General features: G+C 39.3%; 2 protein-coding genes across 3 annotated transcripts; one reads left to right on the top strand and one right to left on the bottom strand.

Annotated features, from left to right (window-relative positions):
- Positions 1 to 235: 235 nt before the first annotated feature.
- On the top strand, positions 236 to 14,040 carry LOC148849300 (WD-40 repeat-containing protein MSI2-like). 2 transcript variants are annotated; one of them, XM_088950604.1, is made up of 6 exons: positions 236 to 1,082; positions 1,237 to 1,560; positions 1,684 to 1,836; positions 3,064 to 3,188; positions 12,835 to 12,930; positions 13,511 to 14,040. In XM_088950604.1, the coding sequence occupies exons 1-6, from the start codon at positions 762 to 764 to the stop codon at positions 13,692 to 13,694; spliced, it is 1,203 nt and encodes a 400-aa protein (XP_088806730.1). In that variant the 5' UTR covers positions 236 to 761; the 3' UTR covers positions 13,695 to 14,040. The 2 variants fall into 2 exon arrangements, with proteins under 2 accessions (XP_088806730.1, XP_088806731.1); XM_088950605.1 differs by lacking the exons at positions 12,835 to 12,930; positions 13,511 to 14,040 and adding an exon at positions 6,405 to 6,623 and having other exon boundaries at positions 614 to 1,082.
- A 1,594-nt stretch (positions 14,041 to 15,634) lies between these two features.
- LOC148849299 (basic leucine zipper 23-like) lies at positions 15,635 to 19,018 on the bottom strand. The gene is made up of 2 exons (XM_088952363.1): positions 17,438 to 19,018; positions 15,635 to 16,311 (listed from the first exon to the last, which is right to left on the bottom strand). The coding sequence occupies exons 1-2, from the start codon at positions 18,234 to 18,236 to the stop codon at positions 16,289 to 16,291; spliced, it is 822 nt and encodes a 273-aa protein (XP_088808489.1). The 5' UTR covers positions 18,237 to 19,018; the 3' UTR covers positions 15,635 to 16,288.
- Between the last annotated feature and the right edge of the window lie 7,832 nt (positions 19,019 to 26,850).

The following is a 26,850-nucleotide window of genomic DNA, read 5'->3' as shown; positions in this document are numbered from 1 at the left end:
TCAAACTGCCATTATTCTTTGAAACATTTGAAAAAGTAGGAATGGTTTTGTGTTTAACCATATCATGTCTAATCCCAAACTCACCCTTCTTCGATGCAACAGGATGGAAGCTACATCAAAGGAGGTCGAGCTACTTTTGGGGTGGTAATCAGGAATCATTTTGGCTACATCTTTTGGACCTAATGCAACCCAAAAATCATAATATATACATACTAGGTTTGGGTTGGATCGAAGCCTCAAACTTAATGCAATCCAAAAAATTAGAAGGGAGAATGAGGATTCAGATAGGATCAAAATTTGTAGGCCCAAAATATTGTTGGGGAGGTGTCAGCTCGGAATTAATGTCAATTCATGGGCGGGTGTGGATAGAGTATGGGTTGTTGACATTTTAAAAGTTTATAATTCTGCGATGAAAATCAGAAATATGCATTGAGGCTGTCAGTACTTTTCCGAAAGTTAAATTCATATTTTACACTCTAATCCCCAAACTCTTACCCAAACTTCAACCCCATCCAAACCCATCCGGCTCTTTTGGTTGGTTTCAGGCTAACCCGGCCAAGTTGCATCATCCATTCATCTCACGGTCCTACCCGCCACAATTTCGCTTTGGATTCTCCTCTTTGCTCTATAGTCCTCGGATCATATGTTTAATCCGTGTCGGGCATTGTATAAAGGAGTGAGTCAGTCTGTTCTCTCTACGAATTCACCTCATTTTTTTTTTGGCGGGAGAGAAGCAAGAAGTAAGAATAAGCGCGACAGAGATGGGAGAAGAGCAGGAGATGGGAGATGATCAGGTGGCGGAGGAGTTTTCTGTATGGAAGAAGAACACACCTTTCTTATACGATCTGGTCATCTCTCATGCCCTCGTATGGCCATCGCTCACCGTTCAGTGGCTCCCTTCTTTGCCCCAAACCGACGCCGAAGACGCATCCTTCGCCGTGCACAAGCTAATCCTCGGGACCCACACATCTGACGACGCTCCAAACTCCCTCATGATCGCCGACGTGCACCTCCCTCTTCCTCCAGACAACTCCTCCGAAATCGACAACTCTCAGCCCTCCAAAAGCCTCACCATCCCCAAGGTCAGAAACAAACAGCTGTGCATGTTACAATTTATTGAAGTTATTTGAATACCAGTTGTTTGAAAGAATTTCAAACTGATGGAAAACATGAAAAGAAAATAATCACCTGGTAGTTCTTCTTCTTCTTTTTCTTTCTGTTCATTATAATAATCAGGTTGAGGTTACACAAGAGATACGTGTTGATGGAGAAGTTAATCGTGCTCGACACATGCCGCAAAATGCTTCTCTTCTTGCGGCTAAAACTAGTGGTTCCGATTTGTATGTTTTCAACTGCACCAAACACCCAGCAAAACATCAAGGGGGTCCGTGTGATCCTGATTTGCGATTGAGGGGTCACACTAAAGAAGGTTATGGCTTATCTTGGAGTCCTTTCAAAGAGGGCTACCTTCTTAGTGGTTCAAATGACTACAAAATATGCTTGTGGGATATCTCTAAAATGCCTAAAGATAAAGTGCTTGAGGCGATGCATATATGCGAGGTAATTTGGTAATTGTGTTCTGTCTTGACTGCATTAGTTTACTACATTATAATGTGAGAAAATTACTAACATTTTTCGCTACATCTTTGATGCTAAACTGGGAATTGGTGAATGGTGATTCAGGTTCACGAGGATGTGGTGGAAGATGTTGCATGGCACTTGAAGAATGAAAATTTATTTGGGTCAGTAGGGGATGATCGACGGTTGATGATTTGGGATATGAGATCGTCTTTGTTGAACAAACCACAACAATCACTTTTAGCTCATGAGAAAGAGGTGAAGCTGTTCTTGAATTATTTTAATTTGCACTCTCTTATGATTACATCATACTGTACTGTTTCATTCTATTACGTTTGCATAAATTGATTAATCTTTTTTAGTCATATTTTATTCTCTTCATGCATATCTGTTGGGGAAATGGACACTTCGCAATGTCCAGTTGTCATTTTTATCAGGTTTGCGTGTATATATGGTGCTTATACTCGGATTTTATTGTCTCAACTGTTGTGTTTAAATACTGATTTATACAACAACATGAGTTTTACTCTTTTGAGAGGCGTATTTAGTTATTACTCTTTCAACAACTAGACTGTCTGTCGGCTTTGGTGCAGTTATAACTGTGCAGTATTTAGACCATGAGGCTTTGTTTGAATTGGGGGGAAAATGGAAATGCTATGCAGAATCTTGTTTTTTGGTGGATAGGGATGGAAATTTCTACCCTACCCGGTGGGTACCGCCCCTACCCATCCCGTTGGGGTGGATTTTTTTGCTTGAATGACAGGCTTTGGGTCGGGGATGGGTTTTGGGATTCTACAACCCATACGGGGACGGGTACAGTATGGTATTAAGCTAAACCTAACCCTCCCGACCCACATATTGTTGGAAAGCATATAAACTTTATCTATTAGGTATTGAATTTAATAATATTTTAAATTTTATATGAAAGATAATTGAAAGTTTATGTGTTTTTTACATGTTTTATCAAATAATTGGAAATTTTGTTGTTTTGTGTTATTTTAATTATTTATTTATTGCTTATATATAATAAGAAATAATAGAAAATTAAATTCAGGTTCTAAACCCAACCATCCATACCCTTGAAGAAGGGTTTTGCATTTTCATGTGCGGGGGGGGGGGTGGTTAGATTTTTCAAAATCCAACCCGCTATGGGTTTTGGGCTTGGTATGCGTTGGGAGGTTTAGGGAGGTGGGTTGGGTAGGGTCTATAATCTACAAAACCCTCCCCAAATCCACCCCGTTGCCATCTCTATTGGTGGATAACGGAATTACTGACACACCATTACACCTGCCCATTCAATTCCATTTTCCATCCAAGCAACAGAAAAGCGCCATAAAATCTACTATTTCAACATTTTGAGTGCTTCCTTTATGAATCCAAAAAGTGGAATGCAGAGAGTTGCAGATATACTAGTTCCTTTTACATTTATTTACAGGCAAAAATTTCAGAGAGTTCATCCTGATTACATCTCTTTCTTGTTTTCAGGTGAACTATTTATCGTTCAATCCATTTAATGAATGGATTCTGGCAACAGCATCTTCAGACACTACCATTAATCTATTTGATTTGCGGAAGCTAACAACAGCATTACATAGCTTTTCTGCACACATGTATGTTCTTTTACTTGTTATGGAACTCCTGCATCATCTGTGCCATATTATCACCTAAGTTTATTTCTTTAGTAGATTGGGGGATATTGTGTTTTTAGTAACTATTCATCATAAGCTTATAGTTCAACAACTATTTATATACATTATCTTATGCCATTATCTATGCATATTTTGTTTAGTGGTTAATTTTTGTTTGCCAAAATTTCCTTCTAGCCTATTGCATCAAGTTTTGGCCTAGTGTGTTAGTCAGGTGAGGTGAGTTGGGTAGGCCGATAGCATTAAAGAGCATTACTAAATCTTCCGAGGTTTCATAAGAGTCTGCATGGTTTTGTTCATTCATTTACAGTTCCTTCTTAAACCTTGAAATCTTATTCTATAGTACTTTCATAATCAGAAAGTTTTAGAGTCAATGAAGATTTCCTCATGCTTCTCCCTGATTTATTAATGTTTCTTAGAAAAATTTACCTTGTGTTTTTTTCTTTGAATCAAAGTTCTTTTTAAAGCTGAGCATATAACTTTTAAATTATTTGCCAAAATAGTTAATTCTCAACTCATGCCAATTAGAGAGAAAGATGACTCCACTAGAATAATGGAGTGATTTGCACAAAATCACTTGATTTTCCTATTCTATTGCCTCTAGTTTTGTATAATGCTAGAATTCCAATATAGTGTCTGATAGAACCCAGATTCAGCAATCTCAGGTTCTAAGGGTTCAGCCAAGTAGTCTACCAAAGATATCTCGTGTGGCACCCCCTATCAAATTTGTCTACTCCAGGAAGACATGTCAGCATAATTAATCCCCCCAGTGCGGCGGGTAAATCAGGTTGTTCTGCATGAGGAGCAGTAGTATAAATATCTCTGTGAAAGTCTAAGGAAGAGCAGAAAACATTACCAGAATTCCTTTCCTTCTTTTTATCTTCTTTCTTAGGAGGAAGAGCTCCTTTGAAGTAGCTTAGTTTTGCTATGTAGCTTATCAACTGGTATCAGAGCACGGTTTGGGATTCCCCTACTAGGTCCAACGTCATTGACGATTGAGTCAATCGCCTGGAAGAGCATCTTCATCGGATCAATGGTGATGTGAAGGAGATGAAGGAAATCATAACCACCTTCATCTCACAGCTCGAGAGGACCACTTCTAGGGCTAACAGGGAAAGTGAGCAAGAAGGGTCTAGTGGAGATAGTCATTGGCTGCATGGAAGTCCTTCAGGAAGATCGATCAAGATCAACTTCCCCGTTTTCTCAGGTGATGATCCTGTACCTTGGATTAATAGAGCTGAGCAATACTTTGCATTCCATGAAATACCTGCCTCCCAGAGGATGCAAATTGTGGCTATCCACCTTGACAACGAGGCAAATCTCTGGTATCATTGGTACCGAAGGTCTCACTTGCAACTCACCTGGTTTGGTTTCACTGAAGCCCTTAATGTCCGATTTGGACCTTTTGGGAACAAAGACTTTGATGAATCTTTGGCCAAGATCCAACAGTTTGGAACGGTTAGAGAATATCAAAATCATTTTGAGAAGTTGGCATCCAGAGTTCAGAACTGGATTGAGAAGGCCTTAGTTGGAAGTTTTGTAGGGGGCCTCAAGGATGAAATCAAGCATGAAGTTAAGGCCATGCGACTTCTGACTGTTATAGCAGCAGTAGGTTTGGCCAGACTCCTCGAAGAGAAGATCGAGAGAAGTAAGAAGTCTTTCAGGACTCTCGGCCCAATCCTTAAGACCCCCCCGGACTGCCCTTGAGACAGGAACCCAATTCAGTTATTAAGACTTCCCAAGTTTGGGATGAATCTGGCTCAACCAAATCAATGGGCCAGAACCCCTACCCAATAAGAAAGCTAGCTATCGTGGGTTGAGATGCAGGCCCAGCGAGAAAAAGGCTTGTGTTACAACTGTGAAGAAAAGTTTGGACTGGGGCACCGGTGCAAAGCCCCAAAACTTTTCCTATTGCAGCTGGGGGAAGATGAGGAGGAATCTAAGGGTGAGGAGGTCCCCCTATCACCCATTGAGGAAACCAACTTAGAAACCCATGAGATATCCCTACATGCTCTTATAGGGTTTGTAACTCCTAAGACTGTGAGGGTAATGGGCTTTATTTCGGGCCAGAGTGTGGTGGTTCTGATTGATAGTGGCAGCTCACTGAACTTTATTACCACCTAATTAACAAAGCAACTGGGCTTGGTGGTAGAGCCCACTGGGCCTTTCGTAGTACAGGTAGCTAATGGTCATAAGATCGTGTGTGATGGGCTTTGTAAACAAGTTGGGCTTCATATACGGGGCTGTTTGTTCTACACAGACCTATACCCTCTAGGGTTTTCCGGGACAGATGTTATTTTGGGTATCCCCTGGCTCCAACAAGTGGGGCCCATGTTTTGTGGTTGGAACCGACTCATCATGGAGTTCACCATTAAAGGAGTGCATTATCAGCTCCAAGGGTTGGAACCAAAGCCCACATCTGTAGACTCCCCTAAGGCTATACTGAAATGTTGCCAGAATTATGGTGTTCCTACTTCCATACACTTGGGCCAAATCGGCCCAGAACCTGTGTTGACCAACTAGGATAATAAGGAAGATTCAGTTGCTAGACAAGTTCAGCTACAACAACTACTCCAGGAGTTTTCAGATGTTTTTCAGGAGCCCAAGTCCCTACCACCGGAACGGGTTCATGATCACAAAATTGTACTTCACCCAGGAGCTGCCCCCACAAATGTAAGACCATTCTGTTACCCCTATTATCAGAGGCTAGAAATAGAGAAGATGGTGAAGGAGTTGCTAGAAAAGAAATCCATTCAGCCTTGCAACAGTCCATTTTCATCACCAGTCCTTTTAGTTAAGAAGAAGGATGGGTCTTGGCGACTGTGTTGATTACAGGGTTTTAAATCACATCACTGTGAAAGACAGGTTTCCCATTCCTGTTATTAAAGAGTTATTTGATGAACTGGGACAGGCCATATTCTTTTCTAAGCTAGACTTAAGATCGGGTTATCACCAGATATGAGTATACCCTCATGACATTCACAAAACAGCATTCAGAACTTTAGATGGTTAGTATGAGTTTCGGTTATGCCATTCGGCTTAACCAATGCTCCCTCAACTTTTCAAAGACTTATGAATGATGTCTTTAAAACCTTGTTTGCGCTATTTCTTTTTGGTCTTTTTTTATCATATATTGGTTTACAATCCGTCATGGACAGCTTACATGGATCATCTTTGCAGCACCCTAAGCATTTTGCGGGAACACCAGCTTTATGCTGCTAAGCCAACTAAATGTTCCTTTGGGAAGACCAAGGTACACTACCTAGGTCATATCATTGCGGGAGGGAAGGTGTATACAGACCCAGAAAAGGTTAGTTGCATGCTGGAATGGGCTCGTCTCACTTCCTAGAAGGCCTTACGAGGCTTCTTGGGATTAACCGGGTTCTACCGCTGCTTTATTAAGGGGTACAGAGTTGTGGCTGCCCCCTTAACTCAGCTGCTGAAGAAAAACTCTTTCAAGTGGGATGATAAGGCTGAGAAGGCATTCCTGGCCCTCAAACAGGCAGTGATAGCCCCTCCCACTTTGGCTTTACTTGATTTTTCAATGGAATTTGTTGTAGAAACAGATGCTTCAAGCTGCAGTATTGGGGCTGTGCTGTTGCAACTAGGCCAGCCCATAGCCTACTTCAGCAAGGCTCTGTCACCTCAAGCTCAGTCCAAATCCACTTATGAGAAGGAGCTCATGACCATCACACTAGCCATTCAGAAATGGTGGGCTTATTCATTGGGAAGGAGGTTCACTGTTCGAACTGATCACAAGGGCATCCGTCACTTATTGGACCAGAGAGTTCTTTGCCCAGAACAACAAAATTGGGCCTACAAGTTATTGGGGTATGACTTCCACATTGAGTACAAGCCCGGTTCCTCTAACACTGTTGCAGACACTCTCTCCAGAGCTGAAGAACTGCATCTGCTGGGGGTTTCTCAACCTCATTACCAGCTTCTAGAACAGTTGAAAGCAGAGGCTCAACATGATTCAGCCCTCACACAAATCAGGTCCAAGTGGCAGCAAGATCCAGCATCAGTCCCTGAGTATTCAGTGGTTGATTCCACCTTGTTTTACAAGGGGAGAATAGTGGTGGCAAATACATCAGCGTGTTATGGGGAATTGCTCCGTATGTTTAATGATTCAGCTATGGGAGGTCATTCTGGGGTTCTGCGCACATACAAGTGTGTATCAAGACATTATTACTGGAAGGGAATGAGATCCATGATCAAGGAGTATGTTGCTAAATGTTTCACATGTCAACGGCAGAAGTACAGTACCCAAGTTCCAGCAGGTTTGCTTCAGCCCTTAATGATACCAGAAAAGGTATGGGACGACATAACCATGGACTTCATCACCAGGTCACCTAAGTCTCATGGGAAGTCAGTAATACTGGTAGTGGTTGATAGGTTGAGAAAATATACCCATTTCATAGCTCTACCACACCCATATACAGCAGTGGCAGTGGCTAGAGCTTATGTCCAAGAAATAGCAAAGTTACATGGCACCCCAAACACTATTCTAAGTTACTAACAGACAGAGATCCTTTGGTAGGCTTACTTCCAAATCCAAGGAGTTAAGATGTTGCACACAACCAGCTACCATCCTCAAACGGAATCTGAGGTTCTCAATCGCTGTTTGGAGACTTACCTACGCTGCTCCACTGGTGAGACCTAAACAATGGGCCCTGTGGCTGCCCTGGGTCGAATTCTGGTACAACACCTCATACCAAGTGTCAACAGGAACCACCCCCTTCAGGATCATGTATGGCATGACCCACCAGCTGTATTGCCTTATGAGAAAGGATCCACAATTGTCGTTGAAGTGGAAGAACAGTTAACTTCAAGAGATGAGGTGTTAAAGGATCTTAAGCTCCACTTGCAGAAGGCTCAACAGAGAATGAAGTTATATTATGACCAGAAACATAGGGAGTTGGAGTTCCAAGTAGGGGACTTGGTTTACCTTAAACTCCAGCCATATAGACAGACATCTCTAGCTCAGTGTGCTTGGCAGCTTACCCTGTATTTCCAAGTAGGGAGTTGGACCTACCTCCCGACTTCAGATTATACCCTGTATTTCATGTCAGCTTGTTGAAACCTTGCTTATCTTCAATAGCGAAGGTCAGCTCCAGTCTACCCCAGTTCCCTGAAGATGGAATCATCATGATAGAATCCCATTCCATTAGTGACTTCAAGTGGGTGAAGTCAGGTGCTAGATTGATCAAGCAAGCTCTGGTCAATTGGAAGAACCTCCCTCTAGAGGACGCCACTTAGGAATATGTGTCCCAACTTCAGCTTCAGTTCTCAAATTTCAACCTTGAGGACAAGGTGGTTCCAGTGATTTAAAAGGTGCGTCTAAGACGTGCTTAGGTGCACAGGCGAGGTGCATTTTATTAGGATGAATGAATGAACAACATTAACATTACCAAATTGGGGGTAATAAAGTGTCTTCTTAAAAAGCAATTAAAACTATAAAATCATTATTTTTGACTAAGAACTTAAGACCTAATGTGGACTTGTTTGGGCTTGCCTCGAGGGGCATGGCACAAAGGCGACTCGTAGAATTAGGAATGTAATATGTTTTGCATTACATTAGCTACATGAAGTAATGCAATTGAGTGAAAAAAAAAGATTAGAGGCATAGTTGTCAAGGCGACGCCTAGGCAACAAGGCGATCTTTGAGGCTTGCCTTGCCTAATCGCCTAACAGCTTTCTACTTCCTACTATAAAAAACCTTTTTTATTCATTCTTTTTTGATATTATAATTATAAAATAGACATTATTAAAATAAAATAATCATTTTGTGTGTTTATATACTAATTTCTTTTTATTATTTTCTTATATATTAGGGTTTAATCAACACAAACATTGCTAAATGCTATATTGAACCCTCGGACTTAAAAACTTGAACCAATAAGTAAGGAAGAATTAAAAATTTTATCTAATCAGCACATTTTCCCCTTCCATATATTCTTCCTTTGCTTCTTCTTCTTCTTCTTCTTCTTCTACTACTACTACTACTACCAATACTTTTTATTTTTTTCTTTTCCTATAACAAAAATAAGGGTTCAGCCCCTATATTTTTTGAATTTATTTTCCTTCTTCCTTTTCTTCTCATGAATATGTTGATATTCTATACTATATGAAATTTATACTTTTCTTGTGAAAATCATGAATAATTATTAAAGAAATATGGTTATGATACCTAGAGAACTATCCTAGGATCTATGTTTTTCAACATAAAAAATCCATTGCCTAGGCGTAATCGCCTAGCCTCACCTTGGCGCCTTGAAAACTATGATTAGAGGTTTTAAATGCTTGAAAATGTTTTATATGTTTGATTTTATTTTTAAAATCTCACTTGAATATGCTTTACATCTTATGTTTATGTATTTTAATTTTAGATAATAGGTTTTTTAAAACATTATTTTAAAATTTAAGTTTATATTTTTTATTAATATTATGTTTAATATATTTTTTTGAAAATTTGGCATTTTTTATGAATTTTCTGACTTTTTTATAATTTTGTGCCTTCAAAAAGGTGCGCGCCTCACCCTGTGCCTTTTTGCGCCTTGCGCTTTTAAAACACTAGGTGGTTCCCAAGCGAGGTGGGACTGATAGAACCCCGATTCAGCCATCTCAGGTTCAGAGGGTTCAACCAGGCAGTCTACCAAAGATATCTCGTGTAGCACCCCCTATCAAATTTGTCTGCTCCAGGAAGACATGCCAGCATAACTAATCCTCCCTCCCCATGTGCAGGTAAATCAGGTTGTTATGCATGAGGAGCAGTAGTATAAATATCTCTGTGAAAGTCTGAGGAAGAGTAGAAAACATTACCAGAATTCCTTTCCTTCCTTTTATCTTCTTTCTTAGGAGGAAGAGCTCCCTCGAAGTAGCTCAGTTTTGCTGTGTAGCTTATCAGTGTCCTTGTTCTTAGGAGGAACAGCCTTACTTTTGCTTGTTTTTTTTCCTCTTCTGGCGGAAACCAACATTGTGTATGATAGACCTTGCCCCTACACCCCAGAAAAAAAAAAAGGTAGAAATTTGTCTTATTAGATTGTTTTACCAGAGTCTTGCAGTTTATGGCTTCACAGGAACAAAGGGTTTTTTTCCCTGCCAAACCAATTTTGGGTTATAGAACTTTCATGCAGAACCCAGAAAGCTCTCATATAATGATTAATAGTTCACTCAAGTACGGGGTAAATGGCAATTTTGCAAATATGGATAGGGAAAACTGAAATGGATACATTTAATAGCATATGCAGAATAATTTCACCCACAAGCTTAGAATGGTAATGGTTAATGGCGTCTAGGAATCTTAACAAGTAATGTTCATTCATCCGAGTAGAGAGGCTTTTGTATGGTGCCAACACCCTAAAAATGCATTACTAGATTACATACACTTTTTTCCACTGTTGAATGATGGAAATTTCCTGTTCACGAAACATATGTTAGATGGCCTATAATGCCTGTTTGTGCAGCATTATCAAGATCATGATCTAACTTTCAAGGTGTTGATTACAAAATCCTTTTCATCAGACTGATAATTATGGGATCTGGTTTTGGGATGCTGGTGGTTTTTGTTTTGTTATGGAATTTTAAAACAGTTTAGTTTCAACTGAACAATTTGGGGCATGACATTCTTCTAAATTCCAACTTAACAAGAATGTCCTTAAAAAGACTGCCTTTTGTTGCTTAGCATATAAAGCCTACGCCCCTTTCACTTGTTCCATGCAGTTACATGCATATATTATTTCATATCTATTTGGATGTGTCAAAATATTCTTTGCCTCCTATAGACATTGTAAAGTTCAACTAAGTTCTTATTTTATAAAACCCTGGAGCCCTGGTCTTGGTGCCATTTTTAGAAGTTATCCACTTTTTGGCCCCTGGTGTTTTCTATTTAAAAACCTAAGCCTAGAGTCTTGGTTTACCAAGAATCATTCAACCAATGCTATTGACTTGGCTTTTGGCATTAAGAAATGGCCTTGAAAACTTTAACTTAGCAAAGAATGTCATTCACTCGCTGGATTCTTTATTGAATGCTGCAAATTTTTTTATCAAAAACTGCTAAAAATTTTATTAGATAAGGAATGAATGGTGTACAAAATCACATTTTCATTCTTTTGCATTCATTGAGCAGATGCTTGAGGATCGACTGCCCAGTATAAATGTTCCCTGTGGGCCTTTATTTATTTTATTTTATTATCTAGCTCATCTGCTGTTGGAGAATTTTGAACCCAACTATAAGATGTTATTACTTGTCTAGTCGGTTACTTATGGTGTGTGTATACTGACAAGGCCCTGATTTTGTTGTTTTAAAACCACTTAACAACTACCTTTGAGTTGCATTATATAGAGATCTTCCCAGCCTCGGTCCTTGTAATAATGCTGGCACAGCCCTTGTTGAGTGACTCATACCAATAGGTCCAGAGTATAAAGCCAATCAGTGTTAAAAGGCGTGGGAGGCGTACGCCTGGAGGTGCAGGCGCTCCCAAAACACAGGAGACTTGCGCCTTCCTCTTCATCCTCCTCCCCTTCCTCCTCCTAACCCCCCTCCTCTTATGGAGGCTTATGCCTCTTGCATTCTGAACTACGCCTCACGCCTCTAGGTAGTGGAACGTCTCACGTCATGCCTCTGTGTTTTAAAACATTGAAGCCAATGTGTCTATTACAATTCTCATAGACTCCTCCAGTGTAAAAATTTGGGGTTTTCCAATGCTACTCCCATCAAAGATTAGTTTAATATAATTGAGAGGGGGCAACCATACTCTTGATGCTAAATTCCTTGTAGAAGAATTTGGATTGCTTTGCTAACATCTCAATATGTCATCGATTGAAATGGGAGAAAAGATATCTTAAAATTTTACCAAGTGGGCCACCTTTATGCTTATGTTTTCAATCAATGGTTCCTTGGTTAGGCTTGTCTCTTTGAATATTAAACACTGCATTTGTATTAATTCCAAGTTCAAGCCAATGAGGTGGACTTAGATTGCTAAGAACAGAGTTGCATTAAAGGCTTGACAATGTGTTTTATTTGTTGTTTTTTTAAAGGTTTACCCTTTTCTGGACCTTCCCTTTATTATTTCTTAACTACTATAGTAATTCAATGGTCATTGATAGGAAAAAGGAATTCATAGGATTTCCCTTCCTTGATTAGGTTAAATGCTTAAATGCATGTTCTCTGTGACATTGGCCATGTCATACTGTTTTGCAAATGATAATCCATGGGTCTGGAGGGTGTAGCTTAGGCAACTATTTAAAACTCAGTCATTTTTAATATCATAATTCTTATCAGGGCTGTTAGATGATTCTTTTTTTATCCTTTACCAGCAAACTTTGAAAATATGTTAAAAGTGTGTGGCATTTGAAAATACGACTCTTTTTCAAATTGCTTGGTTAATTAAATTTTAAACTATCATTCAGAAGTTTTTCTAGAACAATCAGAACCTGGTTAAAGATGGAAAAGAAGGCATACTAATTAGTGATGCTTTGCTGCATACCTTTTGGGTGTAATGTTTATTCTGTTATCTCTTCAGTCTTTATGGGATGATTATAATATTGGTTATGTGTGCCAAACTCTCACTGTATGAAAGAACATATCTCACTATTTTGTTTCTTCCAGGGAGGAGGTATTCCAGGTTGAGTGGAGCCCTCACCATGAAACTGTCTTGGCATCTTCTGCTAATGACAGGAGGTTGATGATTTGGGATCTTAACAGGTATGCATCACTTGCAAATGAATGGCATGGTTTTCAAGAGTTCCCTTGGTGTTTCCACTTCCATGCCTTTATCGCCTGTGGGACTCATTTTAGGGGACTAAGAAACCTAACTGAAAAATGAACATAAGCCTTTTATTTTTTCAGGCTGGATGAATTTAGGTGCTTGTGCTCCTTGCCAATACTAATCTTAGAAGTTAGAGTCCAATTTTATACTCTTATGTAAAATAGTTATTGTATGCTAGAAACTGTCTTTACTTTGCACGATGCCCCATGGCTCATTTATCCTGGATGCCCAATTGTTGCCCCCAAAGGATGTGCATTTCTTAAAGGCCCTATGGCTTTCTCCTTTGTTCACAATTGCTAGTATTTGTTGACTAAGGCTTCTGTAAAAAAGGAATTCTTGGATAACCTAGGTGTCTTACCATGCGCACCATGTGCATATGCTACTTGTATGTCAGTCTTAGGTTCTGCATGTCATAATGGGTTTCTTTATGCTTCTATCCTCTGTTTCTTTATTATTAACAAACGAATTTGCCATTGTTCCTGTTCTGAATCATGGTGTGATGTGCTTATCCTTTAGGATTGGAGACGAGCAGTCTGAAGGAGATGCTGAGGATGGGCCTCCTGAGCTTCTCTTTTCTCACGGCGGTCACACATCTAAGATTTCGGATTTCTCATGGAATCAAAATGAACCCTGGGTTATATCAAGTGTAGCTGAGGACAACATCCTTCAAGTCTGGAAGATGTCAGAAAGCATTTATTAAGATGATCATTAACATATAAACCATGATTAATTATAGGTTGCATGTAGCTGGGAATAATGTGTACCTTAGCATGAAATTGCATTGCACTTTATCCCTGATAATGGAAGCTTGGCCGGGCATTAAGCACTATTATCAACTTTCAATTGGATCGCAGGCACAGAATAGTTTGTCTTGGGAGGAAAATGTTATATTTCCAAATCAATGCAGGTAAATCATTATCAATTCACTGGCCTTGTCTCAAAATTGTCACTGGATGTACCATTCCTCTCGATTTTCATTGTGATTCAGTATCTTGGTTATGTTGGACGTGGTTGTACAATTAATTGGTCGAGTTCTTTATTTCTCAGACTCGTCAGGTTTATTACTGATTAAACATTTTTAAGCAGAGTGTGTGTGTGTTTGTGTTCAAGGACAGCAAGAGTAACAGTTTCCTCATCGGATTTGTCTTGTACCCATGTGAGCAATGTTAATCTTAACTGGGAATGAAAGAGCGGTGTTTAGCAACAAGCCATGTCTCTGGTATCACTCATAACTCCCATGTGATACACCTAAGACATTGAAGCCAGGAATTAATCCTAAAATTAAACAATCAGTCATACTTGCAGTCTCACTCCGGGTTTAGACTTCAGACCTTTATTTAGGAAATTTATGGTTCTCTTAAGAAATTTTTATTGGTTCTTCTAAATGTATGTCCCAAAGCCCACGTGTTAAAGTAACTTTATTTGTAGTGTGATAGATTGTTCTCAACTCTACTTATAAAATGAATCTATAAAAACCCCATAATTAAAAGAATTAGAGCTACCTAATAACTGTATGCCATATGCATCTGCCCTGTCTCGTTTGCATGTAGATACATATTCAAAAGTAAAGCTTATGGGTTTACCATCACAGCCCAAGCAATGGCCCCATCCCCATTGCCATGAGTTGTATTAGCACTTCACTGGCATTCGGTGTTAAATCCTGTAAATGAGCCAGACATCACTTGGTGTTGGTGTTCAAGGAAAAACTTGTAGCACTGGGATTACAACCAATGCATAAGCGTATCCACGTCAATGAAGCTATCAATAATACCTCGCAAATAAGTACGGGAGATATTCCTGATGTGCGGCCAGGACAGGCTGAGGTCGGTGAGGTTCTGTGAGCAGACCCGGACTCCAGAATAAGAAAAAGAGTTTATGCTTCGAGTTGTACTTTGCTAATAACAAATTCACACGCTATATCTATTTCAAATCTTAAGGTTGTGCTTGGTTGCAGTGCAAATTCATTTGCACTGATGCAAAACATTAGTAGTGCGAATGATTTGGGTGCAAGTTTTTATTTATTTTTGTTTCAAATTTTACCTTACTTTATTTGGTTGCAATAAAAATGAAAATAAGACCCAAGGTAACATGAAGTAAAATCCAAAACAAAATTAAACCAAAATTTGCAATTTTTTTTCATTTACACTCCCATAGATCTATACTAGTGCAAATAAAATTGCATTGCAACCAAACACAGCCTAAATTTTGCCACCAACTGCTATTAAGGCTAATTCCCATTCCCAAGCATAAATGGAAATTCATCTTTTTTTTTTCACAAATTTATATAAATTTGTACAATTACAAACAATAACAAATGGAGTAATCTATCACAATTCAAAGGGTACTAGCATAGGTGGGGGTTTGAATAATAAACCAATAAAAATGTCCGAGGGAGAACAAACCATGTATTTTCGTTTTTTTTTTTCATGGGACCGAAAAAGGGGTGTAACCCATAACCATAACCACCACCATCTTATTTTTGTACTTTTGTAGTTTAATTTATTAAACCAACTCAGTTTATATATTTTAAGTGCTAATGCTATAAAGCACATCTTTTTTAAGTATCATGTGGGCTGAGCATGTAGTTGTTCCCATTTGCATCAGCTTGCCCCCTTCTAAATGGACATTCAACATCCATGATTAGGCAAAGCTAAATAGTGTGCTATTTTTAGAGAAGGGGTGAGGTGAAAATATAAGAAACCATCATTTTCTTACAATAAAACACACACATCGCTCACCTGTTCACAAAACTCAAAGATGCAACTGAAATAGGAAAGCTTTAACAACTTCCATTCTACTTGTAAATACATCCATCCAGGATTTACACATCTAAGAAAGAAGGCGGGAACTCATTAGAATCTCGGAGATTAGCAGCAAGTTCAATGCATCCAACGGAAGGTGTTTACTCAGAAAATTATGAAGTTCAGATTTAAAGGCAGCTGATCCTTATATGCAAATACAACTGAAAGTTTCTCCCTTCGTTAGCCTCTCACTAAGTAACGGAATTGCATTAGAAATCCATTCAAACTTGCTTCTTTACATGGCATCTGGGTAGAAAAGCTTAAACTAGGCCAGGAAATTAAACCAATTTGGAAGGTGGATGGGGGCAATAGTTTGGTCAATGGTGAGGAGATCGAGACAAAATTAAGTTCACTGCACCATGAACCCAGGAAAATAGAAACACAAAAAGGAAATAAATGAATAAGAAGAGTTCAAAGGAAGGCAATAGTGGAGATTATACTAGATTGCTTATTGGTATATGTAAGCAGACTCCATCAAGTTAGCTCCCCAACCTCATGTTGCTGCATGAGCACCCCCTAACAAAGAAAGAATATTAATGAGAAAGGAGTTATGATGGTGATAAATCCATACTTCTCTTCAGTTTCTAGATCAATAAAGAAGGATCAACATGAAGAAAAAGGTTATGCTTCATCCATAAGATGCTATTCTCAATGTATTTATGTAATGCAGTCTCTATTCCTTCTTTCATTTTCATATCTTGCATAGGGTCCTTAAGGCTTCAACTTATGTCCCCTCTTATCAGAAAGGTACCAGCATGCCTCCCTTCATATGAAAGATAAGTTAGACTGGAGTTTGTAAATGAATTTGCCTCAAGACCTGCCCCAGTATGGGACAAATTGTGAGGAAGACATTCTCCTCTGACATAAAATTATACACTGACAATCAGTTGTCTCCTGTAAAAGGAGGGAATCAGGGAACCATAACATCTACTACAGTACAAAATGATGATTATAGCCCAGGTTGTAGAAGTGGAAGTTTTCATGCATGAGATATGCAACCATTGGATTCTGTAATACCAAGCTCCTCTTTCTAAGATTGAATGAACATTTCTAAGTTAACAAAGCATCAAAGCATCTCATCAATAAACAGCCCAATTACCAAATTGCACATCTAAGTTCTGAATTACTATATCCTCTTCCTCACAAAATTAGACAAAGCGAAGTGCTAAAACATAATGCAATCACCACTAATCAGGCAAAAAGAAAAGGAAAAGAAAGCATCCAACTACTAATATCACTGCCACCACTACTTACCATAAAATAAAAGGAGTCATTCAGCTCAAAGGATCCAAGAACAATCTATATTTCCACTTTACTAAGCTCTAAATTGTCTATAAGATTGTATAGACGCCAAAATATATAAACAGAAGATTTCGAAATCATAGAAAGTACAAATATTTCTAGACCAATACATGTTTGTGATCACAAAATAGAATAAACTGTTGGAGTTATATGGGTAATATGAGACCATGAGAAACAAGCACCAAAGTTGCTAAATTGTTAAAAGAACGCTATGAAACATTTTTTTTTTCTAAAACTGCTTTAACCAAGCTTCATTCATAAAAAATAATATCAAAGAAACATGAATAGAGCAAATTGTGGAAACAGAAAAGGAGATAAGAGGTAGAGTTCAAGATTTCACCTTTTCTCCTATTAGAACTCGAAGAATTGACTACTTGTCCCATATTCCCATTTCCGCAACTTGGAAGTTCCTTCAATCCCGAATTAGAATTCCCCAGGCAATTAAGGTTCCCAATTTCACAAGCATTAAACCCTTGGCTAGTCAATCCTGCACTTTCTTCCCCTTTGCCCTCGACCCCTGGATGAAGGCAATAAACTTGATCATCACAACGCAAATCGCATGGATTCATGACATATGCGCCAGGTAAGTTCGCATGGACAAGGTTTTGAATCCCATTTCCATTCTTTGGTAGTTTCTGATAAGGAAAAGATCCAATCTCCCCTTCAATTCTCCCTCTGATGTCCACAAGTAAACATTTGAGCCTAGCTATTTCAGCCTCCAATGCAGCTTGACCCTGCAGCCTCTTCAACAACTGCTGGTTCAGAGCCCTCAACTTAACAACTTCGTCCTCTAATGAGGCAGCTCGGGCCTTCTTCTTCTCACGGTACTTACGAACAGCTTCTCTATTACCCAACGGCCGTTTCTTAGCCTTCTTTTCCACAGATTCTTCTGTGTCATCGGTAGCTGCCTTATCTTCGGAGGGGGCAGGCAGGATTTTGGTGTGGACATGGAAACAAGTGTGTGTGTGGGTGGAATCTGGACCAGGTGGATTGCAAGTGTGGGTATGGGTGCATGCCTGGGCATCCTTGAGGAGCTCATCGAAGAATTCATCCATGGAGCAACTGCTAGGGAGTTGATCGCCCAAGTTGGCGCTTGAGAACACTTCTTGGTTGGAGAAATCAAGCTCTCCGTCGTCCATGAGAAAACAAAACTAACTGCCAATTACTTAGTATTAATTGAGCGAAAAGTTCAAAATTCTAACCATTACCTAGATGAAATTCTGCTATTCCTATGCGAAGAACTTTAGGGAAATCCAAATTTCAGAAAAATATAGAAACCGAGAAATTGAGAAACAGAGGATTTCCACCACGACCAGATGCAAATGTGTGGTTATTGTACAAAACAAAGCAAGAAAAGATGTCCTTCCACCCAATTCTAAAAATCCCTCTTTTATAGCAAAACTGAAACAGAAATGGAAACGAAACCCCACAAAGAACGAATACGACGATGCCTATACGCTATAACATTCCACCAAACTCTAGAAATGTTGCGCAGATTTAAATGGGCAAAAAGAAGATCGAAGACCCTCAACCTTCAAGTATTAAATAAGCAACCACGAAACCTAGGGTTCAATGCGGAGGCGGAACCCCATATATGGTCTGTTGTCTCTGTTCTGAAACTTCCTTGTAACGATTGAGAGAGGGAAGAAGATCAAATATTTCAACGATACCCCAGAAATTAAAAAAAAAAAAAAAAGGAATCGAGATATTCGAGTGTAGAAAGTGAAGTTGGATCAAAACTCGAAAGACGAAACCCTAACGAAAGGCCCTAAACAACCACAAAAGGGCTTAAGGAAATTTGTAAGCAGCAACAGTAACAAAAAGACCTGAGCCCCCTGGTATTTATATGTAATTGTCTACCATTTTGCGTTCACAAGCTCTGATGAATGTCTTCTCTACCTACTGATGTAATAATAATTGTCTCGTAATATGTACCGAAAATGCGAAAATAAAACAAACGGAGGGGAGGGGGAATATTGGGTACATCTACTACTATCGTTGATACAATACGTACGAGATAGTGTCTCCCAAGATGATGATAATCGTGTGGCTATCAAGCTGTGGACCCCGTTGCTAGAAGCCGAAGAAAAGTTAGGACATTTGGGACTTGGGAGGAATTATTTGTTTGTCAGAAGTCAAAATGCCTCGGTGGCAACGCATTTAATTTGTATAGGTTGGATCCATGCAACAAGCAATGTCTATAATATCTCATACGCCAAGTCACCACCGCCACGTGGCTATGAGAAAGGGGCATCCCCTCCCCTCTTTTGGAAGATGAATCATGAATGGGCCCAAAATAAGCCGTTCCGTGCCGTTTGATAACGGCTGAAGTAGCTGGACTGAAAAAAAGCTTATTGCCTTGTCTTTTATTTGATAAATAAAAGTCAAAATAACAAGTCATTTTACTTCCAACTTCAGTTGTTACTAAAGTGCACTTTTAATCCTAATCCAAGGGGCTTGTTAATAATAAAATAAATAAAGTGTTAATGGATCTCATTTTGTTAAAGATAAAAAATAAATAAATAACTAACAGATGTGATTAGTTAATTTTAAATTAGATCATCAAAAGTATAATAAGTCAAGTCTTAATCATCTATAATAAAATACATCCACTACTCAAATAAAAACCCTGGTCCTAATTGTTTCTACTAATTATTCTTACCAATAATTCTCTCTCTCTCTCAATAGGGGTTCCAAGTTGCTTTTCACACACTTCATAATTATTAATTACAAATATAGTCAATCTTTGTAACATGTTCCCTTTGTCCCATTATCTATCATAATTATTAATTACAATAATAAATAGTAAACCCAAATTCCCCCAATATAGTCAATCTTTGTAGCATGTTCCCTTTGTCCCATTATCTATCATAATTATTAATTACAATAATAAATAGTAACTACTAAAATTAATAGGTTCCACTTTATTTTGCTCATTACTTCCCCCTTTGATGTTATTACTCTATGAGAAAAATCATAAAAATGAATTAACTTCTCACACAAAAATGATTGGGACACACCACATTTGAGGCAATTTAATTTGATATGGACACGTTAGGGTGATTTAATTTGATATGGCCCCACCACATTTTGTATCTTGACGCCTTCAGGCAAAAGATGTCATTAACACTATTCAGTGGATACATCAAAATTCAAGTCCTCCCTTAGGCACCTTCATTCAATTTTTTGTTACATCGTTGTTCAATATAGAAGAAATAAACTCAGGAGAAGAGGATTAGGATTGAGGAAGTTGACAAGTAAGAGCAAATTTAGCTAAGTGGTGAAGCTACTTGGTTACCAAATCTTGGAGTGAAAGTAACTGAGGAACCATCAAGGTGATCGAGGGGACTCCTGCAACTAGATAATAGAGCAAAAATGCTCCAAGGAGGATGAGAGTTTTCCTCCAACAAGAGCTTAATACTATTTCATTGTCACCTTCAAAGATGGTATGAGAGAATCCCATGGAAATGGAAAATTTGATACTTTCCAATAGAGTTGTGGCTTTAGAAACAATTAGAAGCGAAGAATTGATAGGAATAGCTCGTGCAAAGATGAGAGAACCTGTATGGTCCCTCACTACAATTCCCACTCCCAACTTCTGAGAGGAATTGGCTCCATCAAAGTTAACTTTTAAATAGCCATTGGAAGGCTTTATCCAGTGCACTGGCTGAATCAATCTATTCTTTGTAGGATCCATAAAGTTATCATGATGATTAGAAGTGATCAAAAAGTTTTGATGAGTAAAACTCGTGGTGCGTTGCATAATGATATGAGGATCCCATGGGTTGTTATTGAATACTAGAGCATTTCTTGCAATCTAGATATGCCATAGAAGAGATATGACTTTCAGTAAATCAATATCAATGGTGAACCTTGATTTGAAAAGCTTTATCCAGTTTGTGAGCCAATCAGCCATGCTCATGTCTGTAGTTACATCAGAACGGATAGCAATGTCTGCACCAAACCAAACTTGCTTTGCCAATGGGCATTTGAGAAATAAATGTTCAAGTGATTCTTCTTCTTCCTCACACAGAGAGCATGAAGTGTTTATGTGTTTAAGCACCATTTTCAGTCTTCTTTTGACATGGATAGCATCATGCATTATTCTTCAAATGAAAATCTACAATTTAGGTAGAATGAATTTCAAGCTCTAGAAATAATGCCATGGGAACCCATCATCAAAAAGATGAGCAGAAGAATGTAGCGGTTTTTCTGTTAGTAGGAGTTTGTACCCGGAAGTTGTTGTATAATTTCCATGTGGTGTAAGAGTTCAATCCAAAGTGTCTTCTATTTTTGCATTTGGGCTTAGGATAGCTATATTATATATATGGTTGGAGACAGTAGAGTTAATGAATGAGTTCATCAGATCACGATGCCAAGTCATTGTAGAATGGTCAATTAAGCTCGCAACCTTTAAAGTCATATGTTAGTGATGAGAAGAGTTTAGTTGAACAACAACAAGTAACCACAGATCGTCAATAATGTTAATATTCCAACCATTGGCCACCAGCCATCGACAACCCTTTAGAAGGTATGGTCGGCATTTCAAAATGCCTTTCCAGATATAAGAAGATCCATTGTTGATTTTGGCCCGCCAAAAATTTGAGTTTTTAATATATTTAGCATGGAAAATCTTTGCCCACAAAGAGTTGGGATTGCTCAAGAAATGCCAACCTAATTTTATAATGAGCAATACATTCTTCAAATTTGCATCACGGAAGTCAAGTCCACCAAGCTCCTTTGGTAACATAAATGATGACTAGGTTTGAAGATGTAAAGAATTGGAGTTTGAGTTTGACCACCAGAAGTTACATCAAACATTGTTAAACTCATTACAGATTGTTGGCAGCAATAGATAAGTTTGCATTATATATTGTGGTAAGCTTGAAGAGTAGTGATGAACACACTTATTTCAACATGAGAGAGAGTTTTCTTTTTCCAATTTGACAATCTCATTTTCAACCGATCCACCAAATAATTCCATTCCATAGTTTTAGCTCTTCCTAAGAAGAGAGGACCACCCAAATATTTATCTCCTCGCTTCATAAAGGATATTCCAAACTTGCTAGCTATGCGAATTCGTATTCTTCTATGCGTGTTGTTGATAAAGAAAATGGACGATCTATTAAGGTTAATCTCTCGTCTACACCAATTATAGAACATATGCAGCACGCCAAGAATACGGGTTGCCTCAATATAACTGCATCTCTCAAATAGAAGATCATCTGCAAATATCAAGTAAGAGACATGGATGCCAATTTTTGGTGAAGTTGAAGCCATGAATCTCCCTGAGCTGAAGTTTGGATTCGAGGAGCTTAGACAACATTTTTATACACAAAATAAAGAGGTAGGGCGATAAAGGACATCTCTGTCGCAAACCTCTACTTGGACAAAAAGGAAAACTAGGTTTGCCAATTTACAAGCGCTGCAAATTGGGTTGTGGAGACACATTGATAAATATTGTTACTTATTTCAGCTGAAAAATCAAAGTGGTGAAGAACAAAGCACAAAAAGGACCATTCCATTTTATCAAAGGCTTTAGCAATATCAAGTTTAAGAAGAAAGCTTCCAACTCTACCTTTTTGCTTCTTCATGCTATGAAGGACGTCCTGAGTGATAATTGTGTTATTAGTTATGTTTCGTACAGGAGTGAAAGCACTTTGGAATGGGGATATCAGTTTGGGGAGGATCGGTTTCAGCCGATTATAGATGACCACAATCTTGTAAGAACATTGCTTAAGCCAATGGGCCTGAAGTCTTTTGCGCTTTCAACTGTCTCAGTTTTTGGGATCAAACAAATATAAGTGGAATTCACATGTTTGATATCCTCTAGATTTATGAAAATATGTTGTACCCAAGCTGTGATGTCAGTGCCCACAACGGACCATTGATTATGTAAAATTCTTGCATGCATTCCATCTGGCCCAGGTGATTTCTAAGGACCAATCCGACATAAAGAAGTCTTAACTTCCTCAGTGGAGGGAATACAACAAAGTAAATCATTCTCTTCAAGGGAGAGAAACATGCTTAAATTTGGAACTTGGATATTTGATAAACGTGGGCTAATAGAAGTAAAAAGATCTTTAAAATATGAAGCGAGAGTTTGAAATATCTCATCATCATTGGTGCTCCAATTTCCAACAGAATTTTTAAGACAGTAAATTCCATTATTTCTTCTTTTGTCGATTGTAGAGATATGAAAGTATGTGATGCATCTATCACCATGCAAGGTCCAATCAACATTTGCATGCTGCTTCCAATACAGTTCTTCACGCATAAGACAACATTCTAGATCTTTTTGAACTCTAGAAATGTCCTGAAGAGTTTTTGGAGAAGCTGGGAGTGATTGAAGATGAAGCAATTCAGATTCAAGATGATTGATTGTATGGTGCATATTGCCATAGGAAATATTGCTCCAATTTTTCAAATCAATTAACATGAAATGAATTTCATGAATCCACATTTGTTCTGAATGTGTTATGTATTGTTGATCCTTCCAAAACATCTTGGTTTGTAAGATAATTGGGTGATGATCACTGCCATAATGAGCAAGGTGTTGTACATAGGCTAAAGGGAATAAGCCAATCCAATCTGTAGAAGCTAGGAATCAATCAAGCCATTGACAAATGAGTTAATCTAGACCTTTGTTGTTTGACCATGTGAAGTGAGGGCTTGAGAAACCAAGATCAATAAGATTTTAATCAGCCATAGCCATGGAGAGGAAGTTGTTTGTATGGGAGGAAACATCATTGCCACCAAAAATTTCAATTGGTGACTTAATTAGATTAAGATCTCCACACTCGACCCAAGGGCGGTTGGCAGTTGCATGAAAGTCCTTTAAATCATCAATAGAGTTTCTTCGAGCAATATAGTTTGGTGGGACATAGAAACAAAGAAGATCCCATTCCTGGTAATGAGGTTTATTCCTAATAGTGCAGTAGATTGCATTATCAACAATTTTCAGCAGATCAATAGAAATGATAGAAATCCAACCAAACCAAAGGCCTCCCGATCTCCCTACAAAGGGAATTATTTCAATGTGATATCTTAAGAGATTTTTGAGAATATGCTGTGATTTCTCCAAGCCACTTTTGGTTTTAGAGATGAAAAATATATTAGGTTTGTGCATGGAGAGAAGCCTTGCCAAACGGGAAACTATCAAGGGGCTCCCCCTGCCTTGACAATTCCGAGACAGAATTTCCATGGCTCTTGGTGGGGCAGTTTAGGCTCTACCACCTCAGCCTTAGAGTTTAGTTGAGTAGCAGCATCTAGAGATTTAATGCGAGCTTGCTTTTTTAATCGGGTTCAGATGCTATTTGCTGGTGAAGGATGGACTCCATCAGTAATATGGAAACCTTGTTCCATTTCCAACAATTAAAAGTCTTCAATGATCCTCTTTTGCTTGTTGATGATTTTTTAACCTTATCAATTGGCTCCGTATTAATAAGCATGGGTTGAGATTTGCTTCTATTACTAGACAAAGGATGACTCTGTATTATTAAGGATTTTTCTAGATTAGAATTTGATTTAGCAGGAATGCTTTCAAAGAAGAGATTCACAATCAGTTGGTGTTGGCATTGATGCTTTGGAGATAGTCGTTACTTTGTTCAAAGGTGTGGAGTGCACCGCAATGGGCTCTTGAACGAAAGTGTCCATTCTTAATGTTGAAGTTGGTAGCATAGTGGAAGAAGCCAGGATAGATGTGGGATCATGATGCATTAACTTCCCATGTTTGCTTATTGAATCAATCATAATATTGGTAGAAATATGCAGAGATTGGTTAGATTTCAAATTTGAATTGGAAGTAATTTCAATCGAGGGAATATCGAGTAACTTGCCTGATTTGGCGGTGTCACCCCAAGAATTTCGGGTGTAACCCTTCCTTCCAAAGATGGAGCATCATTGCAGTTCGATGGCTTGATAACTGTTGTCAGGAGTAATTCCAGTGAATCCGAAGAGTCCTGTTGATGATTGGATTTCTTGAAACCAGACTTAAATCTTTGAGGATCTTTTAGCATAGAATCAACTCTAATATTTTTAGTGATTTGGTCATGTAGGCAACTTCATATTTTGGTTTTAGCTTCCTCTGTAGAACAATTCTGGAGAGTTGTCAAAAGTTTGTGTTTTGTTCTACAAGTAGATGATTCATGTCTGATGATGCCATAAAACTTATAGTATCGAGGAAGCCTTTCATATTGTATTTTCACATGGATCATCTCTCCATTTAGTAGAGTGTAAGGAACATGTTGTTTTAACGGGAGAGTGACATCTAATAGGATCTTGATCCTCACAAGTTTGCTCCATTTCAATGGGCTCCGGTCACCAGGTTCAAATGGGATCCATTTAAGAGTATCGTCTCTCCATTTGGAGTCGGCGGAAGCTTGGGCTCGAGAGTGGGGGCTGGCTGTGACTCGATACGAGCTCTCTTAGCAGCCCGCTTCTTCCTCCTCTTCATGTGCTTGAAGAGCCGATCTCCCTTGAGCTTATCTACCTCCATGGGACCTGCAACATAACTTTGCATTAGTACTCAAGTAAAAGAAAGGAGCATGCCAAACAACTAAGGTACTAACTACCTACCTAGGCTCAAGCCAGCTTGAATGAGCATACTCTCGGTGATGTAATCCTTGTAACTACAACCGACCTCAGCCCATGACTGAAATGTCTCCCTAGTCTTCTTGTCGAGGATGATGTTGGGGTCTTGAATAGCCGCCCTCCAGTGAGTAGGGAAGGGCCACCCCGCAGGGTCCCGAACTACGAAGTAGTCCTGCTTCCAGGCCGGGATCTTTTTAGGAAGCTTATGCATCAATTTAAATCCTGGGCAAGGGGACAAGTAGTAAGCCCTCCTGTGCTCTGGGAGAACACATGAAGTGCTCTTCTTGATGGTGAGGATAGAATAGAATATGTCTAGATTAAGGGGGAGGACATACTCGTAGCAGAGGGAGATGGTCCCGACCACGTTACAGACCGAGTTCGGGTGAAGTTGATCTATCGTAATGTTGAAGTGGTTCAGGACCACCGCTATGAGCGGATGGAAGGGAAGACGCAGCCCGGCCATGATCTGCTCCCGGAAGATTACAACCTCATCAGGGTCGTGCTCCCATGGGAAGTTACCCACAGGTAAACTGTAGGTGTACTCCCTGGGCAGGTTGTACTGCTGAATAAGGTGGCGGAGCCTCTCCAGGGTCATGGTGGAGGGTCCGAACCTGTTCGACATCCAACCTCGGTGAGAGGTGGATGCCAAGTTACCCAAGGCCTCCCACGCCTCGGGGGACTAGACTCCGGTAGGGTTACCTTGAGCCGAGGTACCCACCTCAGGCTCATCTAATTGGCTATCAAAGGAAGACAAAACAAAACTGAAGAAGAGCTAGGGTGACTCACTGAAGAGAGATGGACCGGACTGGGAAGAACTGTCCCGAGCTGGAGGCTTTGGACGCGAGCTCAAAACTATGGTTGAGGATTTGTGGCAAAGGAAAATGGTCAGGGCCCTCGCTATTTATAGCCACTATACACGGGCACCAACGGTTGAGATCGAAATGATCTTACGGTCCTCATTAAAACTGGCTATGCGACCTTCGAGGCGAAATCAGTTTAGCGCGTTTTTTGACTTCCGCGGAGTCTATAAGTCGCATGACATCTGCGCGTAGACCGTACGCGATCTGAGCTACGCCCAACAGAACCAAGCAGAGAACCGATCCAACCTATGAACTGGCAGACAAGAAAGCTTAGACTCTGAGCCAAATCCACCCCGAAAAC

Source organism: Nelumbo lutea, chromosome 6 (assembly GCF_056320005.1).
Source record: "Nelumbo lutea isolate HS-2025 chromosome 6, American lotus-T2T, whole genome shotgun sequence".
In the NCBI taxonomy this organism is placed as follows: Eukaryota; Viridiplantae; Streptophyta; class Magnoliopsida; order Proteales; family Nelumbonaceae; genus Nelumbo; species Nelumbo lutea.
This window is presented reverse-complemented; position numbering and strand designations above follow the sequence as displayed.

Excerpts from the sequence above, each read along its gene's own strand:
- LOC148849300 (XM_088950604.1), top strand. The coding sequence starts at position 762 with ATGGGAGAAGAGCAGGAGATGGGAGATGATCAGGTGGCGGAGGAGTTT. Across the intron at positions 1,083-1,236 it reads AAAGCCTCACCATCCCCAAG|GTTGAGGTTACACAAGAGAT; the intron begins GTCAGAAACAAA and ends TATAATAATCAG. Across the intron at positions 1,837-3,063 it reads TTTTAGCTCATGAGAAAGAG|GTGAACTATTTATCGTTCAA; the intron begins GTGAAGCTGTTC and ends TCTTGTTTTCAG.
- LOC148849299 (XM_088952363.1), bottom strand. The coding sequence starts at position 18,236 with ATGGACGACGGAGAGCTTGATTTCTCCAACCAAGAAGTGTTCTCAAGC. Across the intron at positions 16,312-17,437 it reads GAGTTCTAATAGGAGAAAAG|GGGGTGCTCATGCAGCAACA; the intron begins GTGAAATCTTGA and ends TTTCTTTGTTAG.